The sequence below is a fragment of the Neofelis nebulosa genome, chromosome 1 (assembly GCF_028018385.1).
Source record: "Neofelis nebulosa isolate mNeoNeb1 chromosome 1, mNeoNeb1.pri, whole genome shotgun sequence".
NCBI lineage: Eukaryota > Metazoa > Chordata > Mammalia > Carnivora > Felidae > Neofelis > Neofelis nebulosa.
Genome location: NC_080782.1, coordinates 97,075,107 through 97,094,087, shown reverse-complemented (window position 1 = coordinate 97,094,087; position 18,981 = coordinate 97,075,107). Strand labels below are relative to the sequence as shown.

Here is an 18,981-nt window from a genome sequence, read left to right as displayed (position 1 = left end):
GAAAATCATTTCAGTAACATCACCTTCATATATTATTTTCTTAGGGAAGAGAACACTTTTGGATTGTGAAAATAGATTCTGATAGGAAAATTACAGACTGGTCTCCAAAAGTAATTTTTTTACTCTGAAATTTAAATGTAGCCTGTCAGCAAATACTATTTGAATAGCATACTAGACACTAAAATTCAGTTTGTTTCCATGGCTCTTTTACTGATAATAATTTTTTTTTTAACGTTTACTTATTTTTGAGACAGAGAGAGACAGAGCATGAACGGGGGAGGGTCACAGAGAGAGGAAGACACAGAATCTGAAGCAGGCTCCAGGCTCTGAGCGGTCAGCACAGAGCCTGACACGAGGCTCGAACTCACGGACCGCGAGATCATGACCTGAGCCGAAGTCGGCCACTTAACCGACTGAGCCACCCAGGCGCCCCTCTTTTACTGATGATAAATATTGGAGGGATAAAATAACAGGCTATTCCTCCCTGAAATAAGACTTTACTGTGTTTTTATATAATAATTTTACATAGTTAGGTTTGAAAAATTATTAAGTAATTTACTTATCTTACAATTGGCCAGAAATCAGGACAAGTAGACGAGAAAGCAGATGGTGGGAAATTGGCTTCGACAGAGTTCAGGAAAGAGAAAAGGAAACCAGAGATCGCATCTCAAATCTTTTCATATAAGGTTAAGTAATTACAATATACTTTAAGCTAGAGCCTCTATTTGAGACTAGATCTGCAGTTGATAGTTTTTGTTTTGTTATTATTGTTCCCTTTTGTGCTAAGAGAACTGGTCTAAACTCCATAAAAAGCAGCCAAACTTTTTAAAAGACAACACAGAACTCATATAAATTACATGAGTAATATATACTTGTCTTATATGCTCTAAAATTTGGTCTCACATTTCCTAATCAATCTGAGCAACTGTAAACTGATTTTTTTATCTACTGTATTTTCAGATTTTCTCCAGGAAGAAAATAAAACACAGCACAGAAGATTGCTGTAACGCCACTAGAGGGCGTGCTGGCACTGCTGGGAAATCAGAGGGATGTGGGAGGAAGAAACGCTAAGGGAGGAGAGGGCTCAGGGGAGCAAGCTCGAGAAAATGAAACGCAGGAGAGTGTAGAAATGGCTAACTCCCAAAGGCTGCATCAGCGGTTCATTCCCTGAGGAGTTTGGGGACAGAGCTGTCCTCTATTTCTCTCCCTGCAGCGGCCTCATCGAAGGCCCCAGGTTAAGGCTGAGAATCCCCCTGGAGAGCGCCTCCCCTGCAAAATAAAACCCGGTAACTTGCCCCAGAGCCCTGTTCTTTCAGTGACTCCAGGGCACTGCCTCCCCACCTTGTTTCTCCCACATGTTTCTTTTTTTTTTTTTTCTTTCCAACGTGTTTTATTTATTTTTGGGACAGAGAGAGACAGAGCATGAACGGGGGAGGGGCAGAGAGAGAGGGAGACAGAATCGGAAACAGGCTCCAGGCTCCGAGCCATCAGCCCAGAGCCTGACGCGGGGCTCGAACTCACTGACCGCGAGATCGTGACCTGGCTGAAGTCGGACGCTTAACCGACTGCGCCACCCAGGCGCCCCTCTCCCACATGTTTCTGCCCACAGTCTAAATGTCCCAAGGGCCCCCGCTTTCAAACCCACTTTTCCCTCCAATTAAATTCATTCTATCACATGCTAGGCACTTTAATATCTACAGTAACTCCGTAGGATAAAGATTATCTTCATTTTTTAGAATAGTAAACAGAGGCTCTGGAAGGTTAAGTCCATATAGCTAATATGTGATGGAGGATAAATTCAAACCCAAGAAACCCACCCTGAAGTATATCTGTTACTACTATCCTTTATGTCACTGCTCAGGCCTCAAACCTCAAGGAACCAACTTCTAAGGAAACAAGTAGGAATATGAAAAAATTTAGGTATCCACAGATAGCCTGTCACTGGAGATCAAACAGAACACAGTTTAAACTATAGTTTGGCCACTTTGGTGTTATCTGGACCAAGTTATTTACTGTTTCTTAGTGTGATTATATATAGAATTGGGATGATTTAGATAGCCTCCAACTCCAAACTCCTTGCCCAAAAATCACCAATAATACCATCTTTTTTTTTTTTAGTTTTTTTTTTTTAATCTTTATTTATTTTTGAGAGAGACAGAGACAGAGACAGAGCATGAGCAGGGGAGGAACAGAGAGAGAAGGAGATACAGAATCTGAAGCAGGCTCCAGGCTCTGAGCTGTCAGCTCAGAGCCCGACTTGGGGCTCAAACCCACCAACTGGGAGATCATGACCTGAGCTGAAGTCGGACGCTTAACCGACTGAGCCACCCAGGAACCCACCAATAATACCGTCTTCAGGAAGAGTTGAGAAGGTAAAATAAATCATGCATATGAAAATGGTGTGTAACTTGGTCAGAAACCCTTAGTTCCTGTTATCAATGGTGGAAGTAGGCTGGACCAACACATCCTAGACCACCAACCCTGCTCCTCAGAAAGACACTTTTTCTTGCTATTTCCCCCAAAAGCTACATGATAAGAAGAAAATGGGGATGGGCAACACGACAGAGTAAGAGGAAGAATCTGAAAAGTGCTCCTCAAATACTATAGGGTCAGCAGGCTCCACTAAAGCAGACACAGCTTCACACAGAGATGGATGTCCAGGGCTCTCTGCAACGCAGGAGGAATTAAAGCAGAATAAACAGTGTGCCATAATTCCACTGAACTTTCAACTGAGAAATGGAGGAGAAAAACATCTTCACTTAATTAAATAGGGTTATCTAATAACACATAGTTTCTCGTATAGTCAGAGCCAACGTTAATGCAATTAAAATTAGCCCTCATACAAAAATCAGATACAGTAAACGAAATTTTAATGAAGTTGCTGGCATTTCAAACCTCTGACCCCCAGGCTCTGAAAGCTTTCTCCAGTCTTAAGGCATTCATGGCGTATGTTCCGAAATTGTCAATTCCCTCCTCCTGGCCTGCGTTCATGATAATGTCATAAAGGGCTACAGAATCTTCTCGTCTGTGGTACAGCTCCCAACCCAGCTCACCTGAAACAAACCCACAAGTACCACACTAGGGTAAGAACAGTGATCACCAGGTCTAATGCGTGTCAGCTGAAACAAAAATAAATGGAGATTCCACGTATGCAATACAGACATTGCTGAGTTTTAAAAGACCAGTTCACAAAAAAGCTGCAACTACCTACCATACCCACCCCTTTCCCCACAAAGGAGCCTGCCATATCACAGATGTATTCATGCCCCATCCTATCTCCCAGAGAGTGGTAACTGGGACACCTTTTCTCATGACACAGAAAGATGTTAATATAGGAATTTATCTGGACTCCTGCCTCAGGTTCATAATGTTATGTGACTAATTACATATTAGTATGGCTTAGTTTATCATTACAAAGGGTTCAACGTTTAGAAATCTCAACCCCCAACTCCTTTCTGCCAAATCACAAGTCTTAAAAATATAGGCAACTGACAATTATTCATATGGTCTTTTTTGTGGGATAACCATTATCTCTAATGCTCCCCCATATCCCTCTTCTTCCCCACTTGGTCATATTATTCATCGTTAGAGCTGTTGGCTAAAACCAAATGAAATGAAACCCAACCCAAATAGTCTTGTTTATTTTTTATTCTGCTTATGCTTTATTCTGGTCACCATTTTGCCAAGGTCAGGTGAAAGAAGGAGGGAGAAAGTGTACAGCAGAAGCCCAGAGAAGAGCAATAGCCTTCATACTTTATGCGTTCTCCTTGTTCCCCAATGTTGAGGGCTGATGGTGATGTGTTTTTCAAGGACACCACCAGAACATGAGTAACATGTAATTGAATGAACGCCTGGGCACCAAATAACCTTTCTATGAAAGAGCACGGAGGTCTAGAGGAAGTTGGAAGTGAGCCTACAGCACCAATGGGGAACTGAAGAACATTAATTCATCTCTATTTCAAATACCTACTATGTACAAGATTAAGTGCTATATGAAGAATTCCCTAGTGCACTTAGAGTCTAGAATGAAAGTCTAGAAGCTGCTACATGAAGACTTCCCTAATGCGCTTAAAGAGTCTTAGTGGTAATGCCTTAAGACAGGTGCCTGATACATTTAAGTTGGTCTCTAGGAGAGATTCTATCTATGGGAGACCACCTTGAATGTTCCTAGATAGAGTCAGCTGACCTGAATACTCTGTCAACCCTTCCAACTATTCTAGCAGCTATCCTCCTCCAACTTTTTTATCCATCCTTCCCAGTAGTAGGTAGCTATGAGATTGGAACAACAACTGGAAATCTGGGAAATGACTCTCCCAGCATAGGAGTGAATAGCCTGTAAGAGTTGGACAGGAGAAATCTTCCTCCAAAGTTATACTGACAAAAGTCAGTGTGTATGTGAGCATGCGCACGCACACACATGTGCACAGGTTCATTTCTGGCAGCTTCTTTTGAATTTCAGAGACTTTCTCTTAAATTTTAGAGAATCATTTTCCAATTCTTACCAGTATAAGATATCCTAATAGCAGTGACAGGAATGTTTGAAACCTTTAAAGACTTGGTCTGAAGAAACTTGAAAACATCATCACTAAGATCTTCAGAGGTCAGTTTCTGAAGAACCTTTCTTGCATGGGGCCCTGCAATCCCAAGAACTCCAAGCTCATCGGTTATGTTTTTAATTTCAACATCATATCCACCATTGACTGCCTCTTCTTCAATCCATCTGCATTTGAGTCATAAACATTGTGTTAAGTCTTGCTTGAATAACACATGCTGGTAACATATTATTTCTCTGAAGGCATGCTCTGTGTCTAGAATTACCAGAAAGTCCCCAGAGTGTCATTTCATATAATAACCTAATTTATTAAGCTGAGGAAACTGAGTCCCAGAGATGTCAAGTGATTCTCTTTAAACCACCCACTCATAAATTTGGGGGGTAATTTTTCACAGTACAGAAGGATCCTTCAATTTAAATAAGCTCTGCCATATAATTCTTTTAAAGAGTGACAGCCCTATTGCATTTAAACTAATGATTCAATCTTCAAAAATCAATTTAAACCCAAATTTTCTCTAATACCTATACATGGAGGCACATTTGTGCTGCTAAAGGTTAATAATGTGCCTGCCACCAGACACCTAACTGCTTTGGCAATCACAAGGAAACGATAGAAACTCTAAAGACTGGTTTCAATTTCTAAGTCTTGATGAGTTATTGGAACCCAGTCTTAGGGTTTGTTTATAATTTATTGAGTAGTTCCTGGAGCTACATGAAATGATCATCTGGATTTACACAAAGCTAGCTACTAAGATACATCTTGGATTGGTGGATATCATTGGCATCGTTTTACAGCCAGAGTGAGGATCTCAGAGCAAGACATTTATTAAACATTAATGTTCCAAATATTTTTGGAATACTAAAAACTACAGATTTTATAGTAGACAAAATCACAGACTAAAGATTCATGTGAAGGATTGACTTGGCAGCTCAAAGACTTAGATCTAGCTGTGGGCCAGAGGGCACAAGGCACGGCAAAGAAGGAAGATAACCCAGGGAGGCAGCTCACTGAAGTGCACTGAATGTGGGCATCAGAATCAAAAGGACTGGCTTAAGCAAGTTACTTTAACCCAAACTTCAGTTTCCTCACATGAAAATGGGAATAATATATACCTGGAAGATATGTCTATTAAGAGGATTAACTGAGATAATGTCTAAAAAGAGTTCTGACACATTGATAATGCCTAATAATCAGGAGTTAATATTAGAACCAGTAAACCCTATGGATGAATTACCTTTTGGAGGAGTGGGGACAGGGTCCCTCACTTCAAATAATTTCCTATAAAAGACACGAAGTTTATTGGAAAGAATAAGGTTTGAGAATTTAAGTTGTACTTTCGACTACTGGCAAAAGAAAAGCTCAGTGAAAGTTTAGATCAATATATAATTCATATAAAATTTTCTTATTAGCTGTGCACTTACCTAAGATCATGAAGTTCGGATCCAGAACCAGTTATTAGTAGAAATTCCCCAGGAGTTTGGTGAGAAACAGTCAATTCAGCATACACTCGACCTTTTGGTGTCAACATGTGACTTATATTTGTAAAACCCACCTACACAAAAGAATTTAAAATTACCTCAATATAAAATTAAAATCTTACATAGCCTTTTAGCACAACATGGAAATAAACAAGTGTCAGTGAAACATATCTGAATCATATCATTTATATCAATCGTGTGAACTATCTTTAAACCTAAACCCAAGATTAATTTTGGGTAATTATAATTATTTGTCATCAAAATTACACTTCAGTCAATTTTGCAGTTCTCTATTGACAGAATTTAGCAAAGTCATAGAGTCCTTGGATGACAATTCATTCAACAAAAATTGTAATTAGAAAATCAGCTAGAATATTTATTCATGGTCTGTTGAAGAGCTATAGCATTCATACAGAAACCATTAGGTGGACTAAAATAACATACTGGGTTTTTTTGTTTTTGTTTTTTTGTTTTTGTTTTAAATGAGAGGATAGATGGGGTGCCTAGATGGCTCAGTCAGATAAGCACCCAACTCTTGATTTCAATTCAGGTCACGATCTCAGGGTTGGTGAGTTTGAGCTCCACATCAGGCTCTGGGCTGACGACATGGAACCTGCTTGGGATTCTCTGTCCCTCTCTCTGCCCCTCCCTCACTCACTCGCACACACAAACTCTCAAAATAAAATAAACTTTAAAATACATACATACATACATACATACATACATACATACATAAATAAAATTTAAGAATGAGGGTTCCCTGGGCGGCTCAGTTAAGCATTCAACTTCCACTCAGGTCATGATCTCACAGTTTGTGAGTTCAAGCCCTGCACTGGGCTCTCTGCTATCAGTGCAGAGCCCACTTCAGAAACTTTGTCCCCTCTCTCTCTGCTCCCCCCCCCTCAAAAATAAATAGAAACATTTTAAGAAATTTTAGGGCGCCTGGGTGGCTCAGTCGGTTAAACGTCCGACTTTGGCTCAGGTCACGATCTCGCGGTCCGTGAGTCCCAGCCCCGAGTCGGGCTCTGGGCTGATGGCTCAGAGCCTGGAGCCTGCTTCTGGTTCTGTGTCTCCCTCTCTCTCTGCCCCTCCCCTGTTCATGCTCTGTCTCTCTCTGTCTCAAAATAAATAAACGTTAAAAAAAAAGATTTAAAAAAAAAAAAAAAGAAATTTAAAAATGAGAGGATGGAGAATTAAGCAGGCAGGAATCCTGAACCTTGTACCCATATAAGGTTATTTACCTTTGGAATGACATTTGCAAAGAGATGGTCCAACAATCTAACAGAGTCTTGGCCTTTGATGTTAAACTTGCCAAATGGTGACAGGTCAATAACCCCTACGTTTTGCATAACCTGTTTATACTCAGATCCCACAGGCTCAAACCAGTTTGTGCGGTGAAAACTTGGCCTAAAACACAATGTTTGTGGTAAAACAACTGTCATTCATTTTCAGAAAATTACAGAGTATTTGAATAAACCTATAGATCTAGAAAATCCTATTTGGGAAAAGAAGTAACATCTAAAATTCTGTTCTCTGAATGATACATATATGGTAGAAGCTGATTTTTTAAAGTTACTCTTCTATTCCTTTGACCCATTTTGTAGTGAACGAAGTATTAATTAACTAGAAATTAAGATAGGACATGTGGGCTTTCAGATCTGGAGGAAAGCATAGAAATCTACCAGCCCTGAGGTTTTCAGTCTTGGTTGAATATTAGAATCACCTGGGGGGCATTTAAAAAAATACCCATTTTCTGGACCTAATTAAATCAGAGTAGAACGGGGTAGAGCTATCTTGTCCAGTGCTTCTCAAACACTCATGAAACTGTACATCATTTACAAATGTTAAAATGCAGATTCTAATGTAGCAGGTCTGGGGTGGAGACCTATATCCTGCATTCTAACAGTCTCCCAAGTGATGTTCATGTTGTTACAAGCAAGAACCTGGTCCAACATCTGCATTTTCTTAGAGAAAAGGTACAAGGTGACTTCCAGGGCCTTTATCTTAGTAAATGCCAGAGCTTGGCCTGGAACAAAAGTCTACTGACTCATTCACGGTTCTTCCCACTCGGCAAAGTCAACTTCTAATGTGGTATTTTAACTGCAGAGCAGAATTCTGTCTGATAAATGAGTTTTCAGTTGTTTAATTATTCAAATAATGGAAGGAACAGGTCAGATCCAAAGAGCAAAGGTGAAGAACAGATTTGGCATTTATCCAAGTCGTTTAGGAAAAACCAAACCAGTATTTTGCCCCCAGATAATCTAGACTTTCTACTGAGCCCAAATTCATTAATCAACAACTGGGCCTCTACTATACTTTGTACCATTTAGATCTGGTCTTAAAGTAGACATCAAAACCTGTTTAGTAAGCAAAATGACAAGTCCAAAAAAAAAAAAAAGAGGTAACAATTTCTGGATTTGCTATTTGTTTTCTCTTGGTTTATGGATTCTCATGAGAAAAAAATATATAAGCATTATTAACCCCAAATGACAACAATGGCTCAAAATCCAAGTATAACAATGGTAACAACACTAGAGGAATTCAGAGGATTGTTTCAGGGACATGCTTTATGCTTTAGCTTAACCTAAAATGCTAAGTAAATGATCCTTTCCCCTAATGTATCAATGGTACATATATTTTGCATGACTCAGTGCACACACACTAGAAAGCAGTTGCTGTGAACTATCTTTGATAAATAGAAAGTCCACATTTCTAGACTATTTCCATACAACATGATTCGACCAGGCATCCTAAAGCAGGACACATCTTTAGGAGCCACCTGAAGCCATATGGGGATCAAGAGGAGATGGGGAAGGTTCCCCTGAGCTCCTGGAAAATGCCAAGTGGAGGCTTCACCTGAGGTGGCTGTAGGACTCTGGAGGCCACATGGGTCCTAGAGATGTGAGCCAATGTCATGTGGGATAGACTAATGCCTCCATTGCCAGAAAATCATTTTTGTAGGAAAAGGCTCAGTGCTCTTTGGAAAGGGTGGAGTGACTTCTTCGGGGGCGCAGGGGCAGCGCTTCTCCGACGTCCCTCCATTCAACTTCCAAAATCGCGTTCTACATTCAGAGCCACAGGCAGGTCATGCCATTCACTTACCTATACCGAGAATCCTGGCCTGGTTTGTAGAACCAGTGTGGCTGCTCCCAGCCTGCATGGAACCCCATGGAACACTTAGACTCCAGGATTTTATAAAGCCCACTGACTCGCTGAGTTGGTCTCCCGGCAAATCGCTCTTCTTTAGGATAACCAACTGGAAAAGGAAAACTAGTACCTAAGTACCATATAACCAAAACTGTAAAAAACTTCAAAGGGATTCAGAAAGTAGAAAACATAGTTCTTAACATCCAGAAGCACATATATGTATGAAATTTACGTAAATTATGGTAACTAGCTTTCTTAGGGTGAACATTGCACAATGTTCCCAAATGTCAAATCACAGGGCGCCTGGGTGGCTCGGTCAGTTAAGCATCAGACTCTTGATCTTGGCTCAGTCATGATCTCAGGGTTCATGGGATCCAGCTGCCCTCGTGAGGCTCTGCGCTGGCATCAGGGAACCTGCTTGGGATTCTCTCTCTCCTCTGTCTCTTCTTCCCCCACTCCCACAGGCAACCACATGTGCTCTTTCTCTCTTTCTCTCTCTCTCTCAAAATAAATAAATTAATTTTAAAAAAAGTCAAATCACTATGTTGTACACCTAAAACTAACATAATATCATATACGTGTACATATATAATCAACTATACTGCAATTTTTTAAAATTATGTAAAAAAAGCCAGACTGTCATTCATATAGCTATCCAAGGATAAAGTAAAAGTAAATTTAAAACTTAAAATCACTTGGGAAAAAAAAGCAACTTAAAATCACTTGGGGTGCCTGTGTGGCTCAGTCAGTTAAGCATCCGACTTCGGCTCAGGTCATGATTTCGTAGTCTGTGAGTTCGAGCCCTGTGCTGACAGCTCAGAGCCCGGAGCCTCGTTCAGATTCTGGGTCTCCCTCTTTCTCTGCCCTTCCCCAGCTCATGCTCTGTCTGTCTGTCTGTCTGTCTCTCTGTCTCTCTCTCTCAAAAATAAACAAACATTAAAAAAATTTAAAAACTTAAAATCACAGAAGCACTCCACACATTAAATATACAAACTCATATAAGATTCCTTCTTGTGTCTTAGAGGCATAATGCTTATTAGAATCCCTAAGTACTCCCACCACAAAGCACAGAATAACAAAGATCTAAAATCAGAGGCACTGCAAGTCAATTCTGTACACACTTTACAGACAATAGTAAATTTGCACTTTACCTATATTGTTGAATCCATATGACTCTCTTGCTTTGGCCTCAGTGTACTGAGTTGTTGTCCATTTGCCATAGCGATTAGGATCCAATTCTATCAGATCAAAAGGAGGTTCTCCATGCAGGATCCAGTCACTGAGATATTTCCCTACCCCACCGGCGTGAATTATGCCATATCTTTCAAATACAGAGATAAACACCCTGTTATGAACACATGTTGTTTTCCAATAATGAAACATGTCCAACTCTTCTACGGGGCCTCCAAGTTGGAGTGTTCTGTGATCTTCAGAGCAGACAGTCAACATAATGCTTATACTATAGTTTTTTTCCTCGGGAAAAATACATGTTTGGGCATCCAAATTAAATGTACCTGACTTGATAGCTCGTTTGTTTCCACAGTTTCAAGAGACGCATACCTGCAAAATAGCCTACAACTCTTAGCTAGAAAAGATGCTCACTTTAGGAACACGGAGGAAAGGAAGAAAAGAGGAAGATGTGGTTATCTTAGTAGCCCTTCTGATCTAGAATTATCCTGACTGATGGGAACCTTGCAGGAGAAACCGTACACTGCCCAGTGACACATCTCTTCTCAGACTCAACTTAGTTCAGGTCCCCTTAGGCGATGACCTCTGTGCAAGGACCTTGAATCTTTATCTTAGAAGCATTCAGGGGAAGAGGCACTCACCCAGGGGCTTGTGGGGAGGAGAGAAAAGGAACACTGTCCCCTGTATTTTGCAACTAATGGGTCACTTGGTGATGAGGGTCTATTGTTGTCTATTTCTATATGATGATGCTTTAAAACCAAGAACATCACTGTGGCAAATCATTTGCTATCAGATGAAGGATTCACAGTTTAACATTGGCCATGTGCAGTACTAACCACTCCCTCTTGCCTAGCGAAGGACTTTCCTATAGGTTTATCTGTGGTTTAAGTCAAGACAAGCTTCTGAGGAATTAGATGAGCAGAAAGTCATGTGAGTGATGACCAAGAAACGGAGCTACATGAGCAGACCTCAAAATGCAAGAAATTCCAGTATCATGAATGACCACAACTTAACAGCCAGACTCACGGGTTCTGAGAGCTTGGGAGCACCTGAGCAAAGACTTTAAATGTTAAAAACTATTTTCCCACAAGATACCAGTTTTGCTGTTTTACAAAAATGAGTAACTAAATTTGTTACGAGGATATTTCTCAAGTAGAATAAAAAGGCGACAATTTATATACTTCTCCAAATAGTTAAAAAAAAAAAAAGACATTGGTCATCCAAATCACCCACAAACAATCTCACTAAGTTTCAAGAAAGCAAGAAAAATTATTGAATGTATGCTTAAAATTCACTTAACCAGGCCCAATGTATGATATACAAAAGCTGTCATTTTTGAGATCTAGAGATACCGTTTATAAGACTTGAAATTGTGTAAAGTTTTATTGACATTTATTGAGTGCTTGCTATTTGCCAGGCATTGTTTCCACCTAACATGTACCAGATGATTTATTCTTTAGCAATTTTATTTTACCACTGGGAAAGCCAGTCCCCGCTTAGCGATTAAATAAGGTCACACTGCAATAAAGGTCAGGATACAGACTCCATCAACTGACTTCAGCATACACTCTCTCTTACTGAACTTTACCTCTTCAACAGTTCCCAATTGTCAGCCAAGGCACACATGACAGACAGCGTTCACATCCTTGACAGGCTCTTGGGAATAGCCAGGACTGTGCTTGGTTTCCTGTGGCCTCACTGCTATGCCATCATGTTCTTTCCCTTTCAGTAGTGTATATGAGCTAACAAATGGGGCTGAGTGCTGTCAACTGGGGAGAATCCTGAATCAAGGATAATTTGTTTTCAAAAAGTGTTTACTTTATAAACTTCAGCTCTCTAACCATTAACAAGCTATGTGTCAAATGCCACACTACTGAGTGTTATGAAACATGTATTGAGAGCCCTGGCTTAGTAGTTAAAAGCAAGCATAAAGTAAGAGAGCTCTGGGTATGATTTCACTTCTGCCAGTACTAACTGTGTAACCATGGGCAAGTTGTGTGACCACCCTGAGCTTTAGTCTTCTTTCATACACACTTCCTTTATGGTTCTGGTGGAGAACATTGGCATGACATTGAAAGCACATAGTAGGCCAGCAACGCATGGTTGCTGTTAGGCCCCTATATAATCAGTAACAGAGTATGCCTATGCCCAATTGATAAGATTTTCATACCAAGTAATTTGTGTGGCATGGAAGTGGAAGGGAACTTAATAAGGAAAGGAGAGTTAGGTTCTTCTGTCACTAACATTAATCTGTAGAACCCGCTTCTAAATGGCCCAGTGACTATGCTTTTTGAGTGTTTGTGTCTGCTTTTCAGGATAACTCCGTTAAACTGTCAGATGTTATATCTTACAGCACTCTCCCCTCCTTAAGTTTCCTGTTTATAATGTGCTCTAAGCCAAGAAAACTAGATTCAATTCAATACAATCCATTAAACATGTTGGTTGACATGGTGTCACCTAGAAACAAAAAACCTTTTGTTAGAATTGTGACAAAACAAAAGTAAAAGAGTTTTGACTGAGGGTGATCTGTGAGTAAGGTAAATGAGCACTGGCATATATGTACACAGTTTGCAAGTTCCCCAAGTTCTCTGGACGGTTGTATCAGAATAACAGACACATTGAAATGCAGATCCCTGGGCCTCTCCCCAGACCACTGATTCAGAACCTATAGGAGTAGCGTCTGGGAATCCATTTGCTTATAGTTTTACAATTCAACACAACTTCATGGGTTCTCCTAACAAATAGGAATTACACAGATACGATGTAAAGGAGGATGAAACATACATAAGTGACTAATCACAAGGTTGAGATTCTTTTTTAACATGGGCATGTGATTCTCCTGCTCAGTCAGGTATGGAAACCACTGGCCTCCAGAACCAGGGAATGGATCACTGATGCAAGCCAGCAGGGGCAGCCAATGTAAGCATTCCATATTACATAAGAAATAGCAAGATAGCAACAAGTCCTTTGTTCAGACCAAATCTGTCAGAGTGTGAGGCACTTTGCCTGCCCCTCACCTGTCATCTTCCCTATCCATCTCCCAACATCTACAACCTGGGAAAATTACCCAGAACAATCAGAGCAGGAATGCAACATTAGCCCCATGCAAGTACATACAATTTCTAGGTAATAAGTAACTGGTATTCTAAGGAAATCAACTTCCTAATTTCCTTGGCAAGTAGTAACAGATGCTCCATTAAAATATAAATATAATAAGGCCAGGGATACTGTCTGCTTGTTCAGAGCATGGCTCGTGGTCAATGATCCACAAATATTTGTTGACTAAATCAATAATTCTATGATTCAGCCAACTGCAGACTCAAAAATAATAAAGACCTAGGAATGCATTTAGCAAAAGAAGTGCAGACTTGTACTCTAAAAACTACAAATCATTGCTGAAAGAAATTTTAAAAGACCTAAACAGGGGCGTCTGGGTGGCTCAGTCAGTTGAGCGTCGACTTCAGCTCAGGTCATGATTTCATGGTTAGTGAGTTTGAGCGCCGCACTGGGCTCTGTGCTGACAGCTCAGAGCCTGGAGCCTGCTTCAGATTCTGTGTCTCACTCTCTCTATTCTTCCCCTGCTCCTGCTCTGTCTCTCAAAATAAATAAAAACATTAAAAAATTTAAAAATAAATAAATAAATAAATAAATAAATAAATAAAAGATCTAAATAAATGGAAAGACATCCCATGTCCATGAATTGGACTTAATATTGTTATAACAATACTCTCCAAATTGATCCACAGATTTAATGCAATACCTATCAAAACCCTAGGTGGCTTCTTTGCAGAAATTGACAAACTGGTCCTAAAAATTGCATGAAAATTTAAGGGACCCAAAGTAGCCAAAACAATCTTGAAAAAGAGCAAAAATTTACACTTCCCAATTTCAGAACTTACTACAAACCTATAGTAATCTAAACAGTGTGGGAGTGCCTGGTGGCTTAGTCAGTTAAGCATCTGACTCTTGATTTCAGCTCAGGTGGTGATCTCATGGTTCGTGAGATAGAGCCCTGTGTGGGGCTCTGTGCTGACAGTGCAGAGCCTACTTGGGATTCTGCCCCTCCCTCTCTCTCTCTCTCTCTCTCTCTCTCTGCCCCTCCCCCACTCACATGCATGCAAGTACTCTCTCTCAAAATAAAGGCTAAAAAAAAAAAAAATGTGGTAATGGCAGAATTGGGAGTCCAGAAATAAACCCATACACATATGGTGAAATGACTTTTGTCAAGGATGTTGTGGTATAATAAAAAATAAATATTTGGTCTTTGTCCCCAATTCTTGGCACAGAGCTCCTAAAACCTCTGGAATTTATAGTCTTTGTATGCTAATGAGATGACTCAAGGTGGAGTGAGTGATACCTGGGGGCTTAAATAAGGGCTGGTTCAAGAAGTTGAATCGTCAATAGTCGATGATTTCATCAATTATGCCTATGTAATTAAACCTCCATAAAAACCCCTAAATGACAGACTTCAAAGAGCTTTCAGGTTCTGAACGCACTGATGTGCTAGGAAGGTAGTGTGTCAGAGAGGGCATGAAAACTCTGGCCACACTCCTCCCCCTCACACCTCACCCTGTGCATCTCTTCCATTTGGCTGTTCCTCAGTTGTATACTTTATAATAAATGGGTAAAAGGAAGTGTTTTCCTGATTTCTGTGAGCCATCCTAGTGAACTGTCAAGCCTGAAAAGGGGGTTGTAGGAACTCACAAAGTTACAGCCAGTCAGAAGTACAGGTGAGCCCTGGACTTGCAACTGGTATCTGAAGTGGCGGCAGTTTTGTGGGACTGAGTCCTTAACCACTAACTCTGGAAGTTAAGATCAGAATTGAATTGAATTGTTGGACACCCAGTTGGTGTCAGAGAATTAGAAAATTGAAAAATTGAATGTGGGTATCAGAAGTGGTGTCAGAAAAAAGATATCACAGAAGCCAAGATAATTCAATGAGCAAAGAACAGTCTTTTCAACAAACAGTGTTGGGACAACTGGCTATGCACAAAAGAATGAAGTTGGACCCCTACCTCACATCATATACAAAAATTAACTCAAAATTGATCAAAGATTTAAATGAAAGAATTAAAACTATAAACTCTTAGAAGAAAACATAGGTATGAATCTTTATGAATTTGGACTAGAAAATGGTTTCTTATATATGAACTACATGCTAAAAAAAAGAAAAAATACGCATTCTGGACTTCATCAAAATTAAAAACCTTCATGCTTCAATGGACACCATTAAAAAAGTGAAAAGACAGCCCACAGAATGGAAGAAAAAAATTGCAAATCATGTATCTGATAAAGGTCTTATGTCTAGAACATATAAAGAACTCCTACAACTCAACAGTAGAAAGACAAATAATCAATTTTTTTAATGGGCAAAGTATATGAATAAGCATTCCTCTAAAGAAGATATTCAAGTAATGTACACGAGAAACACTCCTACATACACATGCCTGCATACGGATGCTATTGATTACCTAAACCCTCAGTTACTTTATACCTTCCAGGTCCTCTGTCTCCATCTGGTTTTCTCCCTCTAGATGTCCCAAAGATATCAACTTAACACTTCAAACCCAACCTTTCAAAAATGAAACTCATTATTTTCCTGATTCTCTGTCCCCATGGCCCCAGCATCCAACCAGGGGTCAAGTTAGAAAGTTAGCCATCGTTTGCTTTTTTTCTCTTCCTCAAGACCTAATGCAATCAATCAAGTCTAAATAATTTTATCTCCTGTCTCTCAGTCCCTGCTGCTGCTCCCTCAGTTCAGACCACAGCCCCTCTACTGTACTGGCAGAACAGCACCCCAAGCAGTCACACACCTCTGGCTGGACCTCACTGCCTTGTTTTTAGCTGTAGCCCAGTGCCTAGCAAAGAGACCTTGTACAGAGCTGGCAAACATGAGATATTAGTTGAATACGTGGCCAAATAAAATGGAGAAGAAAAATAGAATATTAGAAGCTGTGATATGATAGTAAAGTGGGCTTGACATTAATATTCAACAAATTAATGGGACAAATATTAAGGATGAAGCATCAAATGGGTAACAGAATCGTAAATAGTAAGCAACCTGAGGAATCATAAAGAAACAAATTATGTTGGATAAACCTGAATTACGGTGAAAAAGGCATCATATACGTTATTCATTTGATACTCGGTATTATGTTTGTCACACTGTGTTATGAAAACAGCCTTGTAAAATTGGGGCAAATTGACCAATATGAACATACACAGCATGAAAAGAGACAGGAATAATGGAAATGGCAGGAAATATGCGAAGAGGGGTTTCCAGGAAATCACTGCCCTTCTATGTGATCATCTTTAAAATCTATACAAGTGATTAAACCATTATACAGTCAGGATTTTAAAAGTGAATTTTTAAAAAAAATTTTTTAATGTTTATTTATTATTTTTAAGAGACATAGAGAGAGACAGAGAGCGAGCCGGGTTGGGGCAGAGAGAGAGGGAGACACAGAATCTGAAGCAGGCTCCAGGATCTGAGCTGTCAGCACAGAGCCCAACATGGGGCTCAAACCTACCAACTGCGAGATTGTGACCTGAGCTGAAGTCAGACGCTTAATTGACTGAGCCACCCAGGCACCCGAAGATTGAAATATCTTATTCGTCATATCTCAATGGTCATTTAAGGAAGAAAACTCTCTGCCCTTCTCTCATTTTCCATTTTGGACTGAGATTACGAGACAAGACTTATCTATAATACTTGACTCTATTAAAAAAGATACTTGACTCTATAATAAATGTTGAATTAAATGGAGATACTCAGGGTGCTTGGGTGGCTCAGTCAGTTGAACACCCGACTCTTGATTTCAGCTCAGATCATGGGATAGAACCTCGCATCAGGCTCCATGCTCGGCGTGAAGCCCGCTTGGGATTCTCTTTCTCTCTCCCTCTGTCCCTCTCCCTCACTTGTGCTCTCTCTCTTGAAAATTAAAATAAAATAAAATAAAATAAAATAAAATAAAATAAAATAAAATAAAATAATAAAAGAGATACTTACCCAAAGCCTATAGCCACCCAGTAGTTTCTGACTCCCTGATGGGGCCCCACCATAGGCAGAATGTCAGGAGAATAGGTGATAGGACCATTGACGATATTGATGATATCAGCCTTTTTCAAGACTGGAACCATTTCCATGGCAGCTTCCACATGTTCCATAATTCGGTCAAGATCAGACTCAAAGAGCTCCTTTCCAAACCCTGAAGAGACATACCATTGTGGTCAGGATGCCACAATTGCCCTGACAGGTATTCCAAAGTGACTTAAATCTGAATCAGTTTACATTTAAAGATGGTCTTATGGAAGGTACTTCTTTTTTTTTTTTTTTAAGTCTAAACTTAATATTCACTATCAACAGATAAGTACCCATCACATTTCTGAGAATAATAATTTATTTTTGTTGAAATAATAAAATCATGAAAGTTAATCCTCTTAATAATAAACATAAAACTAGGTATATCAACAGTTTTCAACATGTAAACCAATCATAATTTTAAAAAACAAACAATAATTGGTTTGTCAAGAGAGAACTTTTATCTTTTAATTAACCCTAAAAGTCTGATCTATCCTCCCAGTTAAGGGCAAATGGGAGCTTGCAAAGTCATGTCAGGACACAGGGCATAAACAGAAAACTACTCCAGGATGTAGAATAATGGATGCTAGATGTCTTTTAGCTCTCAGCAGAGAAAGAATGGCATGGAGGCCTCCTCCCTCACGCCCACTCCCATACGTATTTGAGAGCTAGATTCTTAGAAAAGAGTCCTGAAACACAATAATTTCCTCATTCGTAAAAGTACTGTGATTGAAGGCAGGACCACAGATGAGCCTCTAAAAGAACTTCTCCACCAATACTGGTGACTTTCCCGCACAGCAGTCAGCCAGCTTCTTGTTCCTCCTGTGAAAAGCATGTTGGGTCAGTTGCACGGAGGCCTGCAGACCACGAGGGTTGGACCAGGACATGTACGCGCCCAGGGCCAGCTAACAACCTGGTTCTCCCTCCAACTTGGAATTTGGAAATTTAAATATTTGTTCAACATTTATTTGGAAGATGGGGTGCCTGGGTGGCTCGGTCGGTTGAGCGTCCAACTTCGGCTCAGAGCATGATCTCACGGTTTGTGAGTTCGAGCCCCGCATCGGGCTCTGTGCTGACAGCTCGGAGCCGGGAGCCTGCTTCGGATTCAGTGTCTCCCTCTCTCTCCGCCCCACCCCCTGCTTGTCCTCTGTCTCTCTGTCTTTCAAAAATGAATAAACATAAAAAAAAATTTTAAAAAACAAAACATTTATTTGGAAGCGAGGCTGCCAGCATGAGGTAAGAACAGAAAGGAAGGCTCTCAGGTGGCCGTCAGCCCTCCTGAGATCAGGAGCTCTTCCATGCAAGCCCAAATGTGCAGAGCCAACTCAACAAAACAAAAGCCTTCAGCTAGCTGGCCCAACTTCTCTGGAAGGCAGTTTAGTGATCATTCGTGGTCACATGGGCATATGTGTATTGAGGAGTAGGGGAGAACTTCAGTCCCTATCCCAAGTAGCTTATCAAAGTATAATTCTAGGAAGTACAATTTCCTCCATTTCTTTATATCCCCTATAATATTTCAGTGCCCCAATGACAT

The 18,981-nt window shown here is 40.2% G+C and overlaps 1 protein-coding gene across 2 annotated transcripts in view; it reads right to left on the bottom strand.

Moving 5' to 3' along the window:
* DMGDH (dimethylglycine dehydrogenase) overlaps nt 1-18,981 on the bottom strand; it is a 68,807-nt gene that overhangs the window by 26,317 nt on the left and 23,509 nt on the right. Inside the window, exons 7-13 of one of the 2 annotated variants that reach the window (XM_058728802.1) lie at nt 17,376-17,574; nt 10,330-10,523; nt 9,134-9,287; nt 7,273-7,438; nt 5,975-6,105; nt 4,503-4,720; nt 2,896-3,053 (exon numbers count right to left, since the gene is read on the bottom strand). In XM_058728802.1, coding sequence (XP_058584785.1) covers nt 2,896-3,053; nt 4,503-4,720; nt 5,975-6,105; nt 7,273-7,438; nt 9,134-9,287; nt 10,330-10,523; nt 17,376-17,574 — 1,220 coding nt within the window. The remainder of the gene's footprint in view (nt 1-2,895; nt 3,054-4,502; nt 4,721-5,974; nt 6,106-7,272; nt 7,439-9,133; nt 9,288-10,329; nt 10,524-17,375; nt 17,575-18,981) is intronic. The other variant, XM_058728813.1, reaches the window with a different exon arrangement.